We start from the raw sequence: 21,752 nt of genomic DNA, 5'->3' as shown, positions 1-21,752 counted from the left end.
CTTTCTTCTTGTCTCTTTCTTTCACTCTCTTTAACACACATACACACACACACACACACACACACACACACACACACACACACACACACACACACACACACACACACACACACACACACACACACACACACTTGAATGAAGCCATCTCTTTACCTTTACTCACAGTTCCTGGGTCTGCTGTGGCTAATTAGTCGAGTGGGGTTTTAGGTTTGGTAATTAGGCGGAGGTAGGAGTGACGGGGGCTCGGGGAGTTGGGGAGTTGAGGGGGTCTGACTGACTTGCAGAGAAAGAAACTGGACTGTCTGGATCCTGGCAGCACCGAGCGAGCAGCCAGCCAGTGTCCCTCAGGCGCCTAGAGGTAGACTACCGTCCCACACTATGAGGGTGATGTCTTTGTTATGTGGCACATGTTCCAGAGAGGGAAACTGTGGAAACAGAGGGTCTGGTGGAAAAAAAAGAGGAACAGACTTTTTAAGGATTTTATTACCAGGAATGAAGAGGTGGGTCCAGACTTTCTATTGAGTTAGGTGGCCAAACCTGGGCATAGGGGTGTCCAATATTTAGGAAATACCCCCTCTGTCTTTATGATGTACTTTCACAACTTTCCTAAGTCCAATTCTTCTGACTTTTCAAAGAAAACACCAGAGTCCCGACACATTTCTTAGATTAATTTTTTCAGGGGATGAAAAACACGTTTGTTAAGTCAGTCCAAAGTTAAAAGTCCAGGGACAACAAAATAAAATAGGCTAGAGTTTAAAACAAATTAATCCCCTGCCAGCCAGTTTATTTCCAGTTAAAAAACAACCTATACAGTTGATTTTATTATTAGCCAACAGAAGATAAGGCTTTTAATGTGGCATTTGGACTGGCCAATCAGTTTCCAAAAGGGGCCATGCCTCCCCTGGCTGTCCCTCTAGATACGCCCCTGCTGGAACGATTAAATCGTATTATGAAAACAGTAAAGCTTATGAGTATGGCTGTGACTTTAAATTCTTGATGTTTTTACACCAACAAAATGTATTTATGAGTCATATCTAACAGAGTGTTGCTTTAAAAAGATCTTACTAAGAGGAAGATAAATACTGGCAGGTTTATTTTTAAACCCAGAGTCTTTAACCTTTACTCAGGAGCAGCTTCTGTGACCACATGTATCAAAAACAGCTAAATGCTCAAGTCTGAAACATGACTCGAAAAGAAAGAGGGTCAAAAAGTCAGCAAAGTTATGAAGCAATATCAGTTGTACAGATCTAGTTTGGTGATATAAGCTAACATTAGCCACCAAAGGTCACTGGTTGTGCAATTGTGCATTTGAAATCTTATCACTTCATTTTTTACTTGAAATGGCAAAAATACATCATATCTTTTTCTAAAAGTTAAAATGTATCATTTTACACCCAGCAAGTCACAAAAAACAACACATCTGCTAGCACCTCTGTAAAAATATAATTTATTAGTATTTATTAAGCTACAAAAACTATAAAACATCATTAACAGGGAGATGAAAAATCTTACTCAAATAAAAACTTTTAATAATTTCTCCCATGTTTTGAAATCATTAGATAATGTGTATACAGACACAGAATATTGTTGTACTTATTAGTCATTTACATTTGCATTAAGGTCACATAGATAAGCTTTGTTTACCCTCCATTACTTCCATGTATATACTGCTGTCTGGATTTAGCTGGCATATTAATGACCCTCTCCGAGTAGAAGAACCTCTGAAAATGAAAGAGACACTTAGCATAATTCCTCACAAGAAGAAATGTTTCCAAAGTTTCACCATCACACAGAAGTCTGAGAATTCTTCTGAAGACCGTCTCTATCTTTAATGTCTTGTTTACGCTCCGCAGTTTTCAGGTTGCTTCAATACGTTGCCAGTTAGCAGCCGCTGACTGCAACACAATCCAATTAAATAAAGAGTGTTGTCTCTCCAGGTTCCTGTGTTCTCTAATTGGGGCTGTGACTGCTCACTAATCAGCGGAGGTACAGGTAGACCCTGGAGGACGCCCAGACGAGGCCTCTCCTGTTAATTGAAGAGATGCTAAAGCTGGCCTCCTCCTCCTCCTTCTCCTTCTCCTCCTCCTCCTCAGTAAAACATGTATGCAAACAGAACTCAAGCATGCTAAATCTATCTGAACATACATGTGCATCATCACGCTTCTCACTGTTAATGTGGGTGGCATGTAAGAGCTTGCTTTTGCATCACAACACCTGAACAAACAAGGATTTGACAGGGCTGACAGCAGTAATTTAACTGTCGGTCAGCTTAACCTGATGCATTTCTTATATTTCAAATTATAACAATTAAAAAAGGTCAAAAGGTTGAGAGAAGTGAAGAAAGCTCCGTCAAAGTAGTCACGGTATTATAATGTAGTTTTAATGAAGACAAAGAAGGGGGTGACTTAATTAAGAAATGATCAGTTTTGAAGGAAGATAAATCAAGTTGTAAATCATTTCAGTTAGAAATGTTTGACAGAAACACTCAGTTTAAGTGTTTGGAAAGAAAAGGGGTAAAAATATTAACATGACTTTTTTGTTGCCTTTTTACAGTTATATTCTTAAACCTGTTACTCAACATTTTTCATCACCATTTATACATCTTAATCTACTCTTTATGAAAAAGTGTTTATTGACAATAAAAGAGAAACTGCTCCCAATCAGTTTGACTAAAAGTCAAAGAGTTTCCCTTGTTTTCATGACTTCTCTCTCCGTGGATTGAAAGCGGCCTTGGCCTGGTGTGTTTCTGATTTCCTGCACCGTCTGGTGAAGGTAGCAGCTTTGCATGCTGGGGTCACACCTGTAACGTATTTCACACTGGGTTATATTTTGAGTGGCCACCTGGATGAGGAAATAACATGTTCACAGTGCATGAACACTACAGCCCTCCCTGCCAGGTAGGAACAGGTGTTTGCTTCAGACGACACACAGAACATTCACACGACATGGACTTTCTGCTTCCTGTTTTTAAGGATTGTTTGTTTTTTAAATTATGTTGAATCCTGAGACTTTTTAAAGCTAACATAAACACATCACATCTTTGGTAAGACAATGAAAATAATCAGAAATGATCCGTCATGTGATGAAACTTCATAAACATATTTGTTACTCTGCTTTCTTTATTGTTCCAAAACTGAATTAAATACAAAAAATAAAGATAAAGAAAAAACGTCAAGGGGAATTTCACAGTACATTCACTATTGGTGTTTTTCTTACTCACAGTGGTAAAAAAGTAATGGCCTTCTCCAGTCCAACACCCGGTTAGCTGGACTAATTTTTTTTATTATGTGCAGCTTCTGGGCATGTGAATGAAAAGATTGATTGTGTGAATGCTTTTTCTGTCAGCCACAAACAGGCAATGAAACACCAAGCACACCTGGAGCAGCACTCACTTTTGACAAGCACACAGCAGCGTAAGCCCCTATTAGAAAAACAATGAAGTCTATCATAAAACATTTATAGTTGATAAAGTGCCTAAGAGAGCCAAAAGAAAGCATGTAATGGCAGCAGGTCTGAAACTGTATCAGGCATGGACTGGAGGTGGGCACACAAGATTAAAAACAATGAGAGGAGGAAAAAAAACAACAAACCTACATTTTTGATTTGAAATTGTGACATTTGTGCCACTCCATCAGTGATGCATAGTGTTTTAATTTCAGATTTTTTGGGGACAGCTTAACATTAACATAAAAAACACCTCTGCTTTCAAAATCAAGATTTAGTAGCAAATCAGTCGTTTACATAAGGCATCATTTAGCTCAGCTTGTCAGATTTTATCATCCGCTTACAAAAATAAAGAACAAAATCTCTGTTAAATATTGATTTAAGCACCACAGTTTTCCATTTCTTATCCAACAATTATTCAGGTTCATGACTCGTCCTTTTTTAGTGCATTAACAGTCTTTTAAATCACAGTTTACTGCTGCTAACAGTGGGCGGTGCCACCTCCACCACCACCTTGCCCAGGTTTTTCCCAGCATACATGTAGTCCACAGCCCTGTAGACCGACTCCAGGCCCACAAACCTCCCCCCCTCTGACAAATCCCCACAGTCCACCTCACACTGCAGCTTCCCCTTTGCAAACATCTGCATCATGGCACCCAGAGCCTCTCTGTAGTCGCTGAAAAAGTGCGGCAGGAAGAAACCTCGGACGCTGGCTGACTTCTGGAGCAGCCTGACGGGCAGGGTGTCCCCTCTGAAAGGTGGGAACCCCGATGCGCTCTGGTACCCTGAGATAAAGCCGATCACAATCAGCCGACCCTTATTGGCCAAACTTTTCACAGCGAGCTCTAACACGCTGCCTCCAACAGACTCATACACTACGTCTACGCCTTTCGGGTATTCTTTCTTCAGCGTCTTTGCCAGGTCTTCAGAGGCGTAGTTGATCGGCCGGTTGCAGCCAATGGACTTTAAGAAGCCAGCTTTCTCATTGGATGAACAGGTACCAATCACGTGACAGCCAGCCTGTTTGGCAAACTGCACCGCAAACTGTCCCGTCCCTCCTGCAGCCGCCGTGACCAGAACTGTCTCACCTTCGGCCAGGTCTCCCAGACGTTTCAGGGCGATGTATGCAGTGGCCCCGCTGACCAGCAGGGTGAGGAACTCGGGCTTCACTGCGGGGACGGGGATGCTCTCTTTGGCTTTCACCACAGTGTACTCAGCAAATGCACCATTGTTGAAGTAGGCCACAGTGTCCCCGATGGTGAAACGGGAGCTGGCGCTCAGGCCCAGACCGACAACCTCACCTATACCCTCAAATCCGGCATCAAAGGGGGGCTTCACTGAGGGGTCGTATCTGCCTGATGTGTAGTTAATATCAGAGGCGTTTATTCCCACAAACCTGAAACAAAGACAAAGAAGAATCCTGTATCAAAAGATGAGAAACAGTAACACATTTTATTATTCAGTGTTGAAAAAACTGCATTCACAGTTCACAGACGCCTTTATGTGGACATTAGTATGAGAGAATATTCCCTGAATTCTGTCTGAAGGTCAAGACTTCCTTGTCTGCACGGGGGCACAAACACTCTGGCTTGTTTTGGCAATGATTCCTCTTTCTCTGTAGGAGAACAGTCCTGCACTGACAGGGGAAGGTTTGTATCACAAAACACATTGCATGATGTCATGATTCATTGTCTTCAGAGACACCCACAACAAAACTGCACTTTAAAAATCTCAGATAGCTGCTTCTTGCCTCAACACGAAGACGGCTGTTTTCATCTTACTTTGGTAACATGTTGGAAACAAATATGTGAGAAAGGAATGCGTAAATAAATCATTTACTGTCTGTTGGAGCGGCACGCATGCTGAGCCTCATTACCGTGCATGTCACATGTGTACTTTGAGCTTGGAGATAATGCTTCTGTGGTTTAGAGATGGGTCACGATGATACAACAAAACACCTTGATTTGACTACTTTGCATTGACTGAATCAGATCCCACTTAGTGAAATATTATGTTATCATCAAAGTCACCAATGTTTCAGTGCACAAATCTAAGAATACAGAGCATTTTGTAAATATTTGATAAAAGGCAGGAGAGCTACAAACTCTTCAAACAATTTTCAGTAAAACTCATGAATCGTATAATTATAATGTAAAATGATCTGAGAAACTTTTAGCAACACTGGTATTTTTGTTTTGTTTGAATACAACTGTTACACTTTAAAAGCTGCTCAATAAATGTGACGTTTAAAGTCTTCTACTGTGGTTTAAAGGCAAACATGACATTTTCATTTATGCCCATATTATGTACTAAAGTGAAATCATATTAAAATGATAATTAAAGAAAGTAAAAATGTCTTAACCAGTAATCATGATAATACAGTTTAAAGGAAATCTTTGAAAGCCTAATGATGCCACCTTTGTCTTCCATGTGCAGCTTGTGTGTTTGTAACTTGACTCCCTTTCAGTTTACACAATGATCATATCACACGCAGAGGCCTCAGCGTTCTAGAAACTTCAGGATGGACGCCAAAAAAATCCCCTTAAGTTGAATCACCAGAAACATTTATACATAAAAACACATCAATATTATTCCTATTATCAGTTTCTTATCAGTGTTATTAGCATAAAACGGACACCCTGCTTTATGAATCTACTTTTTCTCACAAAGATTTTTAATATTCATTTGTTGTCTTTGACCCCATGGCTGTAAAGCCTTTCTAGACTCTGCTTGCAAGGAGACGGTCAAAGGTCTTGGTTCAGGTGCAGCTGATCACATGCTGGGCAATGAGACACTCAGGTGCTGTTTGAAGCAGACTGATACTTCTCATTTTGCTGTAGTAGGTTTAATACCTGAATAAGCCTGGGGATATACAGCTAACTTGGTATTAGATCTTAAAACATTAAGTTGATAAATCAGAGTTAGAGTGAGATATTTGGTCAGGTATGGATCCAGAAGTACAGCTTAAAATTATTAATGTCTTTTCTTAAGCATAAAATGCAGTTTATTATCATTATCCTATCAAACAGTGGTTGTGTCTGTCAGGATGAAACGAATCACCCAGACTGACTTTAAGTGTTTTTCCTTCCCTTTCATCTGTGACTAAGCTGCTGCCTTCTGCAGCTGTGAAGAGGAGAAATCTGACTGTATTCCCGCGCTATGTAAAACACTGCATCTCCTTCTCCATCATCTGCATCTCTTGATGCTCGTCTGAACCCCCCCACGACTTTCTGTTTGCAGTTTGGTGACGTAAAGAGACAGGAGGACAGGGAGAGGGAGAGAAAAAGAGGGAGGGAGGGAGAGAAGAGGGGAGAGAGAGAGAGATGCCGAGATGGATTGATAGACAAATGCAGAGAGGGCGGAACTTGGAATTACAGTACAGCGCTTATTCCTCACGTATTTTGCCATCTTGTGATGATGATGTTGATCGCAGGTGCTGGACATGGGTAAACCGAGGTAAGGGGAAGCCTTTTTACAACTTCTCAACGTTACTGTGATTAATCGGCTGCAAATATTGACACACAAATAGACTTTGTGGGTCCCGTTTCGCTGCTCCAAACGTGCAAGGAGAAAAAGCACACTGTTATCCGTGCCCACCTTTCAAAAACAACAACTTACCGATTCCTGACGAGCAGCTCCGCGTCTCCGGGTGTGGGAACAGCAACGGTTTGCAATGAAACGGCCTCCCTGAAATTAGGACTTAGCTTGTTTACGATCAGCTTTTTCATGCTGCTCGGTATGGAGGATCCTTTGAAATCCATGAAGTGCGCTGAGTAGGACAGATCTATGATTGTGCGCCGCGTCGCCGGATGAACTCCTGAAAGTGTGTCGGTGCCTCTGCGCCCCCCGCCGATCAACGATATCGCTCTCCTGCCGTTTCTCACCAATAGCAGGCTCGTCATGGCTCCGAAATGTGACAAAGTTCACGGGCAACTTGACGTACGTTTGTGGCAGTGATCAGACCGCACTGCCATTAGCCTGCTCGCCGCGTTCAGACCAGGCCAGGCCGGGCAGAACCGGGAGAAACGCGCCTCTAAACCACAATTACACCCATTATACTGTCTAGCGTAGCGCGTGGTTACTTACGCGAAAATTACAAAGACAGAATCGATTATTCAGGAATAAAACGCTGTAGTGTTGTGGTGCAGCCCTGTGAGTAGCACAGCAGCGCCCCAGACTTGTCGTCGGAGTCCCTCCCCTTCCCGGACACAGCACTCACTTCCTAGTAAGGTGAAACAAATCAATCCTCATCTCCCAGCGTATCCTCAACCCCTTTTTCCTCCTACGAAAACTGCACAGACCTCTCCGGATCTGTCAAAGCATCTAAAAAAACACCTACAAACTAAACCCACAGCACGTGTTTTGTAAATGCGCTCTCGTTGAATTCGCGTTTTATTTTGGAGGGTTGCAGGCAAAACGCCTGTGTCCACACGTACACCTGTAACCACAGCGTGCACAGGCGGTTTATGAAACATTTCTTTCTGCGTGTTTTACCACGCAGTTTGATCATCTGCTGTCACATGTCTGTCATTTTTTTTTTCTGGAAACATCTATTTAAAGCCATGTAGAAAACTAAACGCTGCAAATTGGATCACTGCACCCTCGTCCCACCTCCAGTGGGAGCCGAACCTCCACCTCGTGCTCTGTCAGAGCCACGCTGTAATAAGCTAAATTTGACATCTAAGTTGTTACAAGCTAATACTTGATCAGTACTTGTTGTGGTGTAGGGTACGTGTTCATGTAAGTTTGGTTTTTAGTTGTTTTCCATCTAAGTTCCGGAAAGATCCTCGCTTTTGTCGTGGTTTGGGGAATTTTTAAAGCACGGAGAGAGGGAGAGAAAGAGAGAAAGAGGGGGGAAAACAAGACAATTAAAAAGATTGACAGGTAGGCTCCTCTGTCAGGGGTGACGCTTGTGGAGAGGGGAGGAGTAAAAATGTAGCAGGAAAAGCCACTCGATGCGTCTGTCTATCAGTTGAGACTGTCTGAAACAGCTTCTGGATCCACCGCGTTTCCATTTTTTCTTTTTTTGGGAGCCCTCGGATCAGTCCCTGGAGTTTTCCTCTCTCTTTTAGCCCCTTTAAAGAGACAAATATTTGAATCCACGTCGACCTGATCCGTTGTTAGCGAAGCTTGGATGCGCCTGCGTCTTGTTTGTTTCCCCTCTCTCTCAAGTGATATCCTCTCCACCGCATCAACCACCCCTCCAAAAACCCCGACTCCGTCCAAGATGCGATGAGATGAGCGGTGGAAATTATTTCCACGACTCTTAAAACGTAAGTAGAAGGGAAAGCCTGCTCGTCCCATTTATTTTTTCAATGGGAAAGAAAGAGGGAAGGAGGGGAGGGAGGAAAAAGTCCCCGCCGGACTGGTGAGGCTGGATCCGGGCTGAGGTGGCGTGGTGGTGACGGGACTGACATTAACCCATCTAATGCCTGTCTATCTGTTCTCCCCTCTCCCCTGTCTCTCTTTCAGGTCTCTGGCAAGCGAAGAGAGGGGAACACGAGGATACATTACCTATTAGAGCAGTGCGCTGCGCTCACACGGGACTTATTTGTTTGCTCACCGCTAGAGTTTATTTATTTTTTAGTTCTGGTGTGCGTAAAAGGCGCAGCAAAGTCTCGTCCCCCCTCCGAACAGCACTGGAGATTTGAAAGATTTTTTTTTCCAGGGGGGAGTGAACTGAAAACTTGGGTGCTTTCTTTGCTGCTACTTCTTTATTTTTCCCCCTGCCATGGGAGACATGAAGGAAGATGATCTTTGATGGACACGGAGGTGTCAGGAGCTGGCCGAATCCCTTCGTAATTTCTCTGCTCGTTGTCGAAGCCGATCCAGCCATTAAGTCCAAAAAAGAGCAGCCACTTTGAAAGAAGACATTTTCAGCTCCGACATCGAAACCTCCTTCCCCGAAAAAACGGGATGATTTTTCAAAACTGACAGACTTTGATTTGCTCTAATTCCTGCATGAGAAGCACCGTGGAAAGTGACGGTCACTATGCCGAGGAGAAAGCAGCAAGAGCCGCGGCGATCAGCAGGTATAACCCGCCCCTACACAGCGACCATTTCCCATCCCAGTAGTTGAGTAGTTTTTGTGTCCAGTGCCAAATGAAAATATCCACTTCTATTTCCCACCTCTAAGTTTTTCTGCATGTTTTGATTTAATTTACAACTCAGTTATTAAAATTTAAATTGTTGTGTTTTTAACAGCGCGCAGTTCAACCTCTGACCCACGCTCGAGTTGAAAATGTGTGTTAATTGCGCAAATGACGCACATATCTGCGCAATGCCACTTTGAGATTTTTTTTAATATAAATCCTCCTTTGCCAGGAAAGTTCTCCTAAGATTGGTGAGATAAACTAAATGGCATGTTATGGGGATAAAAGAGAGCTTTTGAGGTTCAAGAGTGAGTAATGATGAATAATTGACTGGGAAAAAAGGGGGAGAAAACTGGTAAGAGCCGGTTTTTCCTTTCTTTCTGTTTTATTAGAGGATTGCCATCCTTGATTTGATGCGTGATTGATCGCCTGTCATGTGGCAGTCTTTGATCTATTCATCCCTGATAAACATCAATAAATCCTTCCATGAAGACAGGCAAGCCTCTGCGAGGTTTAACAACTCACACACAACCCTCCTGTTGTCTCGACCAGGAAGCAAAAAGCAGAAAAAAAGTTGTAAATTATGGCAGAAAATCACCTCGCTTATATTTAAAGGGGAGGCACTAAAAGCAGATGAAAGGACGGTGTGTATGTTGAATACATCAGAGGCAAAATCTACCCAAACACTCCCTTTTAATCAGGTGTTTGATTCTTCTTGTCTGCCTTTTCTTCATAGAAAGAAACATGGAGGTTCTCTTGCACTTTCCCATCCAAATTCTCCCCACATTTGCTGTAAGAATCAGCCCAGTAATGAAATCAATATCCACTGCTGGAGGGGAGTATTATATTTGCAATGTGACCAACTGATAAAACCAGGTCTTGGCAGACGACCGACAAGGTTGACTTCTAGTGGTTTGGATTTGGACTCCCCCTTTTTTCTCTCTCGTCTCCCTGCAGCCTTTAAACAAATGTAAATGAGTGACAGGGGTTTCTACCTCTGTGCTAATGAGGCCGAGCCTTTGAAGTTAGGCATTAACAACTGCAGTGAACAAAAGACAGTTACAGAATTTTAAAGAGATTCTGAAATATGAGGTGCAAAGCGGGTCGAACAGGAGGGCCAGCCGACGAAGACTTTGAACTCAGCAGGTTTTTATCATTGAAAGCTGGGAGCTGGTGGTGATGATGGTGGTGGTGGTGATGAGGAGGAGGATGAGGAGGAGAGTAGGATGGAGAACATTCAACCGGTGCTCGGCTACTGTCTTTCTTTTTTTTTTCTGCCTTTCTAGCAAAGTACTTCTAGCACAAATTTGGGCCCACACTACTCAGAAAGGATTCAGATTTAGATATTGAGTCTCACTTTACTTTTTTAAAATGTGTGTGTGAGTGTGTGTGTATTGTTCAGGGAAAATAGCCCCATGGAAAAGGTCAGCCTCGGTTCGAGCAGAGTGACTCCTGCATGTAGATGGAGGCATGAAAACATGACATCTCTGTGACCCCTCCCTCTCGTTTTTTACAACACACACTCTTGTCTCCCACACACACACAGAAACACACACACCATTGATCCGTTACACTGTCCACTGAGTGCTATGCACATCATGGGTTGTAATGGTCAATCACAGCTTGGCAGTCGGGATGCTTTCCATTCTTCCATGAACATGACAGTCGGTCAGAGATAACGCCCTCCACTACACGCTCCCAGTAGCAACAAATAACTAACACACACACACACACACACACACTCTCTCTCAGACACACACACGCTAGGCTAGCCTGATGCTCCACTGGGAGCTGGTACTGACCTGTGGCTTCCTCACTCTGCTGCTGCTGCTGCTGCTGCTGCTCACAGAGGAAATTGCTCATGGTGTGACTGTGCATGGAAATCAGAGCTCAGACAATTAAAACAACAAAAGCAGACGTGTCTGGACAGGCTTTTCCTTTTTATTCCCTCTGCCTCTTTGAAATAATATTTTTTTATGACGTAGCGTTTGATTGAAGACTGAATCCGGCACAAATTATCTCTCAACCCCAGTAATTGCTGGAGTCATAATAGTGAAGTTTTACTGTCAGTAATTTAAATGTAGTTAATTTCCTCATTATTTAGGCAGCTTATTATTAAATTCCCTTTGTTGTCATTTAAAAACAGATTTTTTTTGTATTCTTTGTTCTCAATAAAATGTCCAATTTTCTGAGAACATTTGGGAAAATTTTTACTTTTTGGTTCCACAAAAACTTTTTGACCCATGACATTTTTTCCCCATGCTTTAATCGTCCTGGAAGGTTTTGTAAAGTTATATTTTAAAGTGGTTTTGCGGCTGTGTCTGTGATATTATGATTACAGAAAATGGATAAAAAATGCATTGATTTTAAACACTTTAAAAAGGGCTGTTCACACTTAGCGAAAAATATAATTTATTCTAAGGAAAGAAAAAACTTCTGCTTTAGAAAGTGTGTGAAAATAGCACACGTGCATTTATCCTTTCCCTCTTTTTTCTTTATTTTATTGTACACAGATGCATGCCTGTGTGTGTGTGTGTGTGTGTGTGTTTTTACACTTGTAGCCTCACCTTATCTCTCGTTTTGAAGAAGGGAAGAGAAGAAGAAGGAAGGAGAGTCAGGAACAATTAAAAGTCAGGACGGGAGTGACGCTGTCTTTCATCCCATGCAGGCTTAGATAGTCTTACTGGAGGAAGAGCAGATAAGATAGTCGCTCTTATATCTGTGGTTAATTATGAGAAAGAGAGAGTGTGTGTGTGTGTATGGGTGTGTGTGTGCGTGCGTATGGGTGGGGGCGGTGGGGGTAAGGTTGCTTCTCGTTGGCTTCATTAGAGAGAGCCCTAATTATCTGTGGAGCTGATGGATTTGTGACAGGCCCTAACGATTAATGCTGACAAATTCAGTAAGGTGTCAAGTCCGCAGCTGCCTTGATGTAATCAAGTTGATATTATACAGTCCCCATAGCCCCTAGTGCAGCACCAACTCAATTTGCCTGTGCAGGTGACAAATGGACTTTGCTACCTGACTAATCACGTCAGGAGACAATGCCAGTTAATGACCTCGGTGAGCCTCCCCCACCACCACCACCACACATCCACCCTTATAACCTTGTAATAAGTAAGCTCGACCAGCCACAGCACCTTACAACCTCTCCCCTGGGTTTTCTCTTCATTTCCTTACTTTGTTTTTCCACTTTGAATCTCTCCCATTAAGCAGCTTCATTCTGTAAAGTTTCTTTCCCCTCTCGTTAAAACATTCTCAACTCCTGCAAAGATGTATTTACTTTTACATTACTGACACAGCTCAAGCCTGCTTCAACACTTTGATATATGGCCACTCCAAAGCAATCCCAGCAACCGTTTTAAAAACATGTACAGCCAGTTGAAGTTTTTACACTTTAGCATGTGTTGCAGCCCTGCTAGTAAATCTCCAGCACATCATAACACGCTCTCGACGTACTTTTCTTGAACGTCCTCCCAGCTTAGTACTGCTGCAGCCGCCTGGCTGAAGGCCTCCGGTTTATTCTGAGCTGGAGAATCACAGTGCCCAGGGATTAATGATTTTGCATGCCCGGGGTAGCTAAGATTACACAGCGACCTTTGTGCTCTTACTTGACGATGCTGTTATGTGATATTCTCCCCTCGAAATAATCAGCATGCTGAGATTTATGTGCCCCCTACCCTTCTGTCTGCACCGCCGTCCTGAGGAGTGTTTAGCCTCTAGGTGTGTGTGTTTTTTTTCTCTTTGAATGTTGCCGGATTTGGATACCACACTCCTTCCTGAGAATTAGACCAGTCTTGTTTTTTTGATAAAAAAAGTTGATTTACAACAGACTTGAAAGTTAGAGCTGTTTATAACTTCAGATGGCTTAAAGGCTGAATGGCTTCTGAGAAATAAGAAGTTTGTGAGAGTCCACCGAAAAAAAGAGCATGTGTGTGTGTGTGTGTGTGTGTTTGAAAGAGTGAAGCAGAGGCGTAGAGAGCTTGTGTGTGTTTGTAGCTTAGCGCTGTCCGGTGTTAGTTTTCCTGGAATGAATAACTTGAACGGGTGTAACGGTAACCACGCCGCGTTAGTCATCCTCTTTAGCAAGGCTTGCCTTCAGATCCCCCCCCCCACAGGAGCAGGAAAACAACCTCCAACAGCCGCTCCACATATTTCTCACCTCTGACTGTCATATCTGCTCACTATTTCCAAACTAAACAAGAGATATCAGACCGAGCAGGAACTCATATTGATCCCCGCCAGCCTGCTTTATTCCCCTCTCTTTTAGTTTAGCTCCATGTTTCCTGGGCATTCCCTTTAGTGTGCATATACGTGTGTGTGTGTGTGTTTATGGCGGCAGGGTTTGGCTGGAGGTTACGCTAATTGGAGCGGTGGTGTCGTTAGCAGGTGGCATCGATCGACCTCGTCGATAGCCACTTTTGCTCCTGCGCCACCCTCTGAAACTATTAGTTAAATTTACATCGGGGATTTGAGGTAGTCAAAGGTCAAACATGCTCAGCTCGCTCTTCTAATGCCTCGAGTCACCACAAGTGCCCCTATGTCTGCGCCTGTGTGTGTGTGTGTGTGTGTCTGTGTGTGGTATTAGCTTCTTAGTTACATGAATTAGCTGCTTCTATCAGCCGTCCGTTTTGCACACAGAAAATACTCACGTTTCTATTTGGAAAACAGTTCTAAGATCACCATAAAAGCTTTTTTTAATATTGATTATCAGTGAATGCATAATATAATCAAATGTAAGGTATTAGCAAGGTTTAAGCTGCATGTGTTAAGCTTTTCCTGTTCCCACAGATAAGGATATATTTCACAGCACAGCAGTAATACCCCTCCTCTTCTTTTTCTCCCTCTTTCTTTCTGATTCTTTCCGGGGCATTCTCAACAAAAGCTGCCCTCAGGGCACGCTGCTACCATCACTGGCAGTGTGTTACCCTCTGCACACACACACACACACACACACACACACACACACACACACACACACACACACACACACACAGACACACACACACACACACACACCATCAACCGTAAACACAGACAGACTGACTGACAGACACACACACACACACACACACACACACACACACACACACACACACACACACACACACACACACACCTACACCTAATGCTTAAGTGCAGCCAGCATGTCTCTGTGGGAGGTCATAATGGAGGTGGCTTAGTATGATGGGAAATCATATCATTAAAGCAGCCAGATGTGCTTTGTTGCCTGCCTTGCAGCACATAAAAACAGCAGCAAGTCATGGGATCCAAAGGAGAGGGAGAGAAAAAAATCTTAGTCTGAGAAAATCAAGTCTGAAACAGATAGAAAGCAGCCCTCTGGGACTGGGCTGACAAGCAGTCTTACTCCTGACTGCCATAGAAAAACAATTTCCCCCCAAATAAAGAATTTTTGTTCTCATTTTTCAATGTTGCAGCAGCATAACAAACTCGATTTTTATAAAACTTCGGTGTGGACTCTAGGCTTTGATAAACGGCGTGTTACGTCTGTTATCAGCTCTTTGTTGAGTGTGCTTAATTACTATGTAATATTTGTGCTGTACTGAGTAATTACATTTTGTTAAGGCTCCACAGTGGGGATGTAAGGCTTTTGAGCTCATTAATGAAAACTTCTTCATATGTTGTGTGTGTTTTTTTTTCCTTTTTGCTTTCATAACTTCAGCAACATAATTTGAGACATGAGGAAGATGAGAGGGGAAGCGTTCAAGAGAAGTAGTCATGCAACATTTGAGACACAAAAATTGACATCTTAAATTTTCTTAAGTAAAGCATTACATTTGCCGAGGGTAAATTTGCTCTCTTGATCAGCGCAGTGCCTCCTCGAGAGGCTACGGGAAAGTCTGCGAGAGCCAAATTTAACATGTTACTTCTATCAATAAAAGATGAGCAATTACCGAATATTTTGTCTAATAAGTATTTGAATTCCTCAGCACAGGAAAAAAAACATGTAGCTTACCCACTCATTACATCAGTTAGCAGGGGGAGTGAGAGGCAGCGCTTTGATGCCAACAAACAAACAAGACAAACGAGATGGGCCCACTACAGAAGAGCAAAAGCCCTATCCAGGGACACCCAACCCCAGCGCACTCCTCCCTCTCCTCCAACTCTTCCTCCTCTCCCTCTTTCTCTCTTCTCGTCTCTTTAACGTACCTCTCATCTCCCCTCTCATTCCTCGGCACTCCCTATCCCTTTATTTCTTGCTCTTTTCCCCTCTTCAGCGTGTTTCTCATCTCACATCCCCCTCTCTTCTGGGTAAATACTCGCTCTTTGCCACTCAAAAGCAAAGAGAAAAGAGGGAGAAGTGCTGGTGCTGGAGGAGGGTGAATGAAAAACGCTTTAAAAAACTATTTTTTTTTCTTCCAAAACTGTGCTTTTATTTTTTCCTTCTGTCTGTCGGCCGTACCTCATCAGAAAAGTTAGGTGGAGTTTGTCGGAGGGAAAAAGGAAAAGCTGAAAGAAAAACAAATGATGGAGGAAATGAAAGTTTTTAACCGCGCATTCTTGATTTCTTGCGTTTCTCTTTTGCCAAATACTTAATCATCGTAACGCTGTTTGAATGCAAAAACAAAAAACGAAACCTGTCGCCTTTATGCTCTGTCCAGTAATGGGATGCAGCCGATTCTGGCACACAGAATCGTTGTGTGACACAAGCAGCTGGCACCAATGTTTAGTCCAACAGAGTCTTCAAAGAAGGAGGTGTCAGTGGTTGTAGGTCTCAGCGGGTGGATGCATGGCAAGGTGTGGGGCGGTGGGACGCTGTATGAGGGTGGGGTGGGGGCAGCTTTTAGGACGGGTATTAGAGCTGACAGATGAACAGGACGATGGACAAATTCTGCCGCAACAGCTGCGACTGCCGCCATTATCCTGACAGGTGTCAATTAAGAATTACTGCCCGGCCGGCCGAACGCCCCCCCACTAACCCACCAACCCACCATCCACCCTCTAACACTCCCACACCCCCCCGTGTCCAGCTGTCGGCGTGCGAGTGAAATAACACTTTACCCTTGTCAGTGTTGTTACAGGCCCTGAAGCCCAGGTTCTCTTCCTGCTTTGAAACAGCAGCCAGCGGCAGATGCTCGCTGGTCAATAGCTCAGAGTTTTACTGATCATAGAGATGCAGTTTTAGGTGGAGAGGAGGGAAAGAGGAGGGGGGAAGCCAGTTTTTCCATTTTTGTAGCTCTTTAAACTGGGATCTACAGTTTCAGTCTCAATATGGGATCAGAAAACTCAGCAGCTGCAGCATTATGCAATGACGCACGCATAGAAAACTGGAGATAGAAGCCTCTTCTGTTAGATTATCACCGTCTCATGAACACACAGTCATAAAGATATTAGAATAAAAAAGTTAAAGGTTTAAAATCCACTATATGAGTTAGAATTCCTGGTCTGTGAGTGTGCATGTGCATGTGTGTGTGTGTGTGGTTGCATTTGCACAAACAGTGTGTGGTGTGTTCACCTTTTGCAGAGCAGAGGCTGCAGACTAACCCAGATCTTTTGATCCTCTGCTGCCTGCCCTGTTGGCTGATACACGGCTGCTTTTATTCCACATTGTAAAGTGGGGAGTTGAGGTCAATGAGTGAGAAAATGAACAGTTGCCATTGCCCATCTCCGAGACTCCCTTCCTGTAATCTCGCTGGCTGTGAAACACATGTTTTGGGGCGGGCAGGCTTCTGGCTTTGCTGTGAGAAAAAAAAAAAGGAAATTAAAGCACGTGTGTTCTGCATTCGTCATTTATTGTAAATCTTTAAGCATTTGAACAATCGTAGGAGCATGCAGTCTAAATGTGATAGAGGGTATGATGGGTGTGAGCGGGAATTCTTCTGGCAGAAGTTGTGTTTGTGTACGTTAAGTTCACATACCTGCAATTCTACAATACACCCTGTAATTTACCCTAACATACACACGTGTTGTATGAATTTTAAAGTTTCTATATGCTCGTGGCTCACGCTGTTCGCATAGTCTAGTTATTTCTCGGCGCCTGTAATAAATGCAGTTTTCATTGCCGGCGCAGAATAAACATGAGAAGCTTCAATCGGTAGAAGCAGGAAGCAAAAACAGCAACACGAAAAAGCAACATGAGAGTGAGCGCAGACGGCTCCCCAGGAATACACACATGGATTTGCATGTTCACTTGGGAGTTACAGTTTTGGATTTCCTCCCTAGAAATCATTTGCCACAGAAAATAACCGAGGAAGATAATATCAGTGTTATTTCGCTACTCCTGCTTTATTTGCATATCTCTTGTTTTAAATAAGGCAAGCCCTCGGAGTGAAATTCAGTTTGTTTTTTTCGGAGCTTCACCTTCTTTTTTAAATATGCCTCAACCTCTTTCCCTTTCTCTTTTTATTTAATTCTTTCTTCAGGCCTACCTCCTCTCCTCTGTCTCACACTGGCACTAGACTGCTCCGAGCGATTATCAAACCTGAGAATATTTTCCATCCCCATGCAAATCACCCACCATGCTCTCTTATCATTCTGCTTTGCCCCCTCCACCACCACTACCACCACACCCCAGCCCAGCCACCCCAAACGGTTGTGTGTAATCAAAGTAAACGGCAGCTAAAGCTAAAAGGGAAATGCTCTTTGTGGAGATGGATGGAGGGATTAAATATTAACCGGATGCGGCTGACTTAAGGCAAGTGTTTTACATAGCTGTTCCCGCCGCGGATGCCGCGCATTGATCCCCTCGCCCTGGCGCCTTTACTTGTTTGGCTGCCTGCCGTTAATTTTTCACCATCATCTCAGTGGCCAGGCCTTTGGAACGGGGAGGGAGCGAATGCTTCACCCACCCACCCCCTCCACCTCTGTGTTTTAACGGGGGCAGGTGAGATGGATGATAGCAATTTGAGATTTTGTTTGTGCGTGTGATCATGGAGATTGTTTTTGGTATTACCATGGTGTAACAATCCCAGTGATTAATTGAGGCGAATGCTCGGCTGGGATTGGGCGACTTGGTTGGAAAACAGGAGTTTGTAGGTTCTCCACCTTCCTCCGCTCGGCTCGCGAGCTGACCTTGGAATTCAACACTGCGGCTTTCTTACACACACACACACATACAAGAACACATTCCCAAGATCCTGCCTCCGCACACTGCCCCTCTTGTCATATCGCTTCCTTCATTTCCTCATGCCTCCCTCTTCCTCTCCTCCAGCTGTGATTAAAAGAGAAAATCAAACCGCTCAAACCAAACTTTGGGCAGAAAGGAGACTAAACAAAAACAAAATGGCTACAGTGGCTACTCTCTTCATGTGGACGGACATTAGCAGGACGAGTGGCAGCGGTGCGGTGCGCTTTCAATATGTTTGTTGTCCACATGTGTATAGCAATATCCTGTGGGTCACAGAGGTGGCTTGTTAGGGGGGGGCTCAAACCAGAGGTGGTTCAGCTAGCACAACCCTCTGCCCACCCCCTCACACACACACACATTAACACACACACAAACTGAGCTGTTGCACTGCTGCTGTTACTGGCATTGTGAAGGCCTTTGGCATTTATAAATGCACTGTCGCTCCTGTGGCCGAGCTCTACCCTGCAGTCGTCAGACGTGGCCACCACTCATCACTCAGCCCTAATGATGCCTTGTTTTCCCGCCCCCACCCACACCCTCCCCTCCTCTAACACACACACACTCATACACACACCCCTACCCTGGGCTGGAGTGCACATCTGAAGGGGTCGTAGGCAGGTCGTGACCCCCAGGTGGTCGCGGTGTGGACGACTGCTGCACCTCTCAGCATGTTTTTGTCTCCTCTCCCTCCCTCCCTCCCTGTCTTCCTCCCCCTCCGTCTCTCAGCTGACTCTTAGTTCAAACAGATAAAAGCTTTTTAAAGAGCATATCAATGTTTGGTGCTTGAAGCTGCAGAAAGCTGACATTTATAATTCTGTATGGTGTTAATTTGAATAATTTTCATGCCACTAAAAATGCCGAATGTTTTCTGTATCAAACAGAAAAACTGACTGCTGTAGCCAGAATCTAATAATAATAATAATAACAGAGGTGATAATAATATTGCATCTAAAAATGTTGTTGTTTGTTGTTTAATTGAATCCAAGACGGGCTTTATTTTGAAATACAGTTAAAAGAGCTTACCTTAGACACCTGTGACGTTTTATTTTCAAAATAAAAGTATTGAATTTTTCAGTTACAGTTAATATTTTGGCCCTCTTGATCACTTATAAATGCGACAAAATAAAGCATTTTTTTCTGATCCACAATTTTTTTTTCCTCCACCGTCTCTTAGATCCTCACCAACTACTTCATTCCTGTTGTTTCTCCTCCCTGTGTCTTTCTGTCTCTCCCTTTTTTGCTCGCCTTTAGTCAAAGTAGCCCTGGTCCCCATAGCAACACATGGTGAACTCTTACTCATTAGTGTGTGTGTGTGTGTGTGAGCCCGACTGAATGGCCTGAATCCTGATCCTCATTCTTGTGATTTTACACTCCACACATCCATCACCTCGTCATCATTTTACCAGAGAGAGCAGAACAACCGTCAGTGACGTGTTCTGGACGTTTGCCTAATTTAAAATCAGTGTGTTTGTCTTCTACTGGAGGGCGAATATCTGTGTGTGTGTGAATGTGTGTGTGAGATCACATAAAGATTGAGAGGCGACACTGGGAAACGTCCCTCCGTCACGCCTGACTCACGCTCCGCTTTTTTTTTTCTTTTTTTTTTAGCTGTTAAATCTCCAGAGCGCTGATAACAGGTCAGCCGTTGAGAGAGAAACGAGAGAGGAGGAGGGGTGTTGGAGAAAGGAAGAGGGAGACGGAGGGAGCAGGGAGGGAATGAGGTGGAGTGAGGAAGTGAAAGAATCAGGATATGATCATAGAGAAAGAGTAAGAAAGTGTGTGTGCTGGAGGAAAAGAAAAAAAAAAGGAAAAAGGAGACATTGGTCTTCTTCATGCTGGCTCACCCATTGCGTGGGCGGTGCATGGAGTGGAGAGGTCAATGGGATGCCGTGATAGGCTAATCTGCCAGGAAGGGAGGGTTAGGGCAGGCCTTATGGGAGCAGCTCATTGGCTGGACTCATTTGCCCTGTGAAATAAAATCTCATCGCGTCTTTGTTTTCTTTTTTTTTTTCCAAACATTTGAAGATTGATAGTGCGGGTCTTTGCGCTGAAATCTCTTTCTGAGTGAATACTTATCTCCCTGCATCTAAACAGTCATTCTCAGAGCCTGTGTGTGTGTAGTTCATCCCAGTTCCTTTGGGACAGAGTGTGTGGAGTTGTGTGCTCGTCCTGCACTCAGACACATGGATGACAGATGACCCAGTGGGAGACACCAGCCATCCTGCCCAACCGGAATCTTAACCCCCCCCCCGATCTCCACCTGCCCCCCCCTCCTCTTTGCCTACTAAAAAGTGTGCACTTTGTTTACTTCCTCGGCATTTTGCCATAAATCCTGGATCCACCTCCAATGTGGCGTTGCCCCCTTTTCCTCGGGTTACGGTTTTGTACACGATCATAATAGCTGCGTCACTGTGTGTGTGTGTGTGTGTGTGTGTGTGTGTGTGTGTGTGTGTGTGTGTGTGTGTGTGTGTGTGTGTGTGTGTGTGCGGGAGAACAAACCAGCCGCAACCTGGCTGCATGCATGCCTGTCTAAGAAGGGGGGGACTTACTGGACCAGAGGAAACCTAAATCCTCATATAAAAAGGCCGTGCACTCAGCCTGGGCCGGGGGGGGAGGAAGGGAGGGAGGGAGGGTGGGGGAGGAAGAGAGAGGGAGACAGAAACAGGCAGGGAGAAGGAGAGAGAGGGGAAAAAAGTTGATTTCCTTTTTCAGCAGAGCCATACATCACAGGGCCTCCCAGCTGCAGTGTCACAAGCTGACAGAATGACATGTGTCATTTATCAAAGGGGCCAGGCGGGGGCCTTGGGAAACGTGCACCACAAAGCCTGAGAGAGTTCATTCCAACGCTCAACCCTCCCTCACTCCTTCCCTTCCCTCCCTCCCTTCCTCCCTCATCTCTACTCCCTCAGCCCGCCCCCGCCGTTCACTCTCCTCCTCGTTTTCTCTCCTCTTCACCCCCCCCTCCGACCACCTCCACTCTCCTTGCTCACTTTGCCTGGTGCCAAAAAAGGGCCCTGTAATGTTTTCTGTCTTTCCTGTACTTACACACACCTACTGTGTGTGTTTGTTTGTGTGTGTGTGTGTTTGTTAATCTTAACATGGTTGGCACATTAAACGCAGACGCTTGCTTC

The 21,752-nt window shown here is 44.1% G+C and overlaps 2 protein-coding genes across 3 annotated transcripts in view; one reads left to right on the top strand and one right to left on the bottom strand.

Moving 5' to 3' along the window:
• Nucleotides 1–1,550: 1,550 nt before the first annotated feature.
• LOC141800319 (prostaglandin reductase-3-like) lies at nucleotides 1,551–7,660 on the bottom strand. Its single transcript, XM_074682756.1, has 2 exons — nucleotides 7,063–7,660; nucleotides 1,551–4,840 (listed from the first exon to the last, which is right to left on the bottom strand). The coding sequence occupies exons 1-2, from the start codon at nucleotides 7,344–7,346 to the stop codon at nucleotides 3,910–3,912; spliced, it is 1,215 nt and encodes a 404-aa protein (XP_074538857.1). The 5' UTR covers nucleotides 7,347–7,660; the 3' UTR covers nucleotides 1,551–3,909.
• The window catches only part of LOC141800318 (teashirt homolog 1-like), a 38,731-nt gene continuing 23,743 nt past the window's right edge, over nucleotides 6,765–21,752 (top strand). Inside the window, exons 1-2 of one of the 2 annotated variants that reach the window (XM_074682755.1) lie at nucleotides 6,765–6,900; nucleotides 8,917–9,476. In XM_074682755.1, coding sequence (XP_074538856.1) covers nucleotides 9,437–9,476 — 40 coding nt within the window. In that variant the 5' untranslated portion in view covers nucleotides 6,765–6,900; nucleotides 8,917–9,436. Of the gene's footprint in view, nucleotides 6,901–8,416; nucleotides 8,718–8,916; nucleotides 9,477–21,752 lie in introns of those variants that run through there. The other variant, XM_074682754.1, reaches the window with a different exon arrangement.

This window comes from Halichoeres trimaculatus, unplaced genomic scaffold, assembly GCF_033239565.1.
Source record: "Halichoeres trimaculatus isolate MK-OKI-2021-1 unplaced genomic scaffold, fHalTri1.1 fHalTri1_scaffold_12, whole genome shotgun sequence".
Lineage (NCBI taxonomy): Eukaryota > Metazoa > Chordata > Actinopteri > Labriformes > Labridae > Halichoeres > Halichoeres trimaculatus.
Note: the sequence above shows the minus strand (reverse complement) of the source record. Positions and strands in the feature narration are given on the sequence as shown.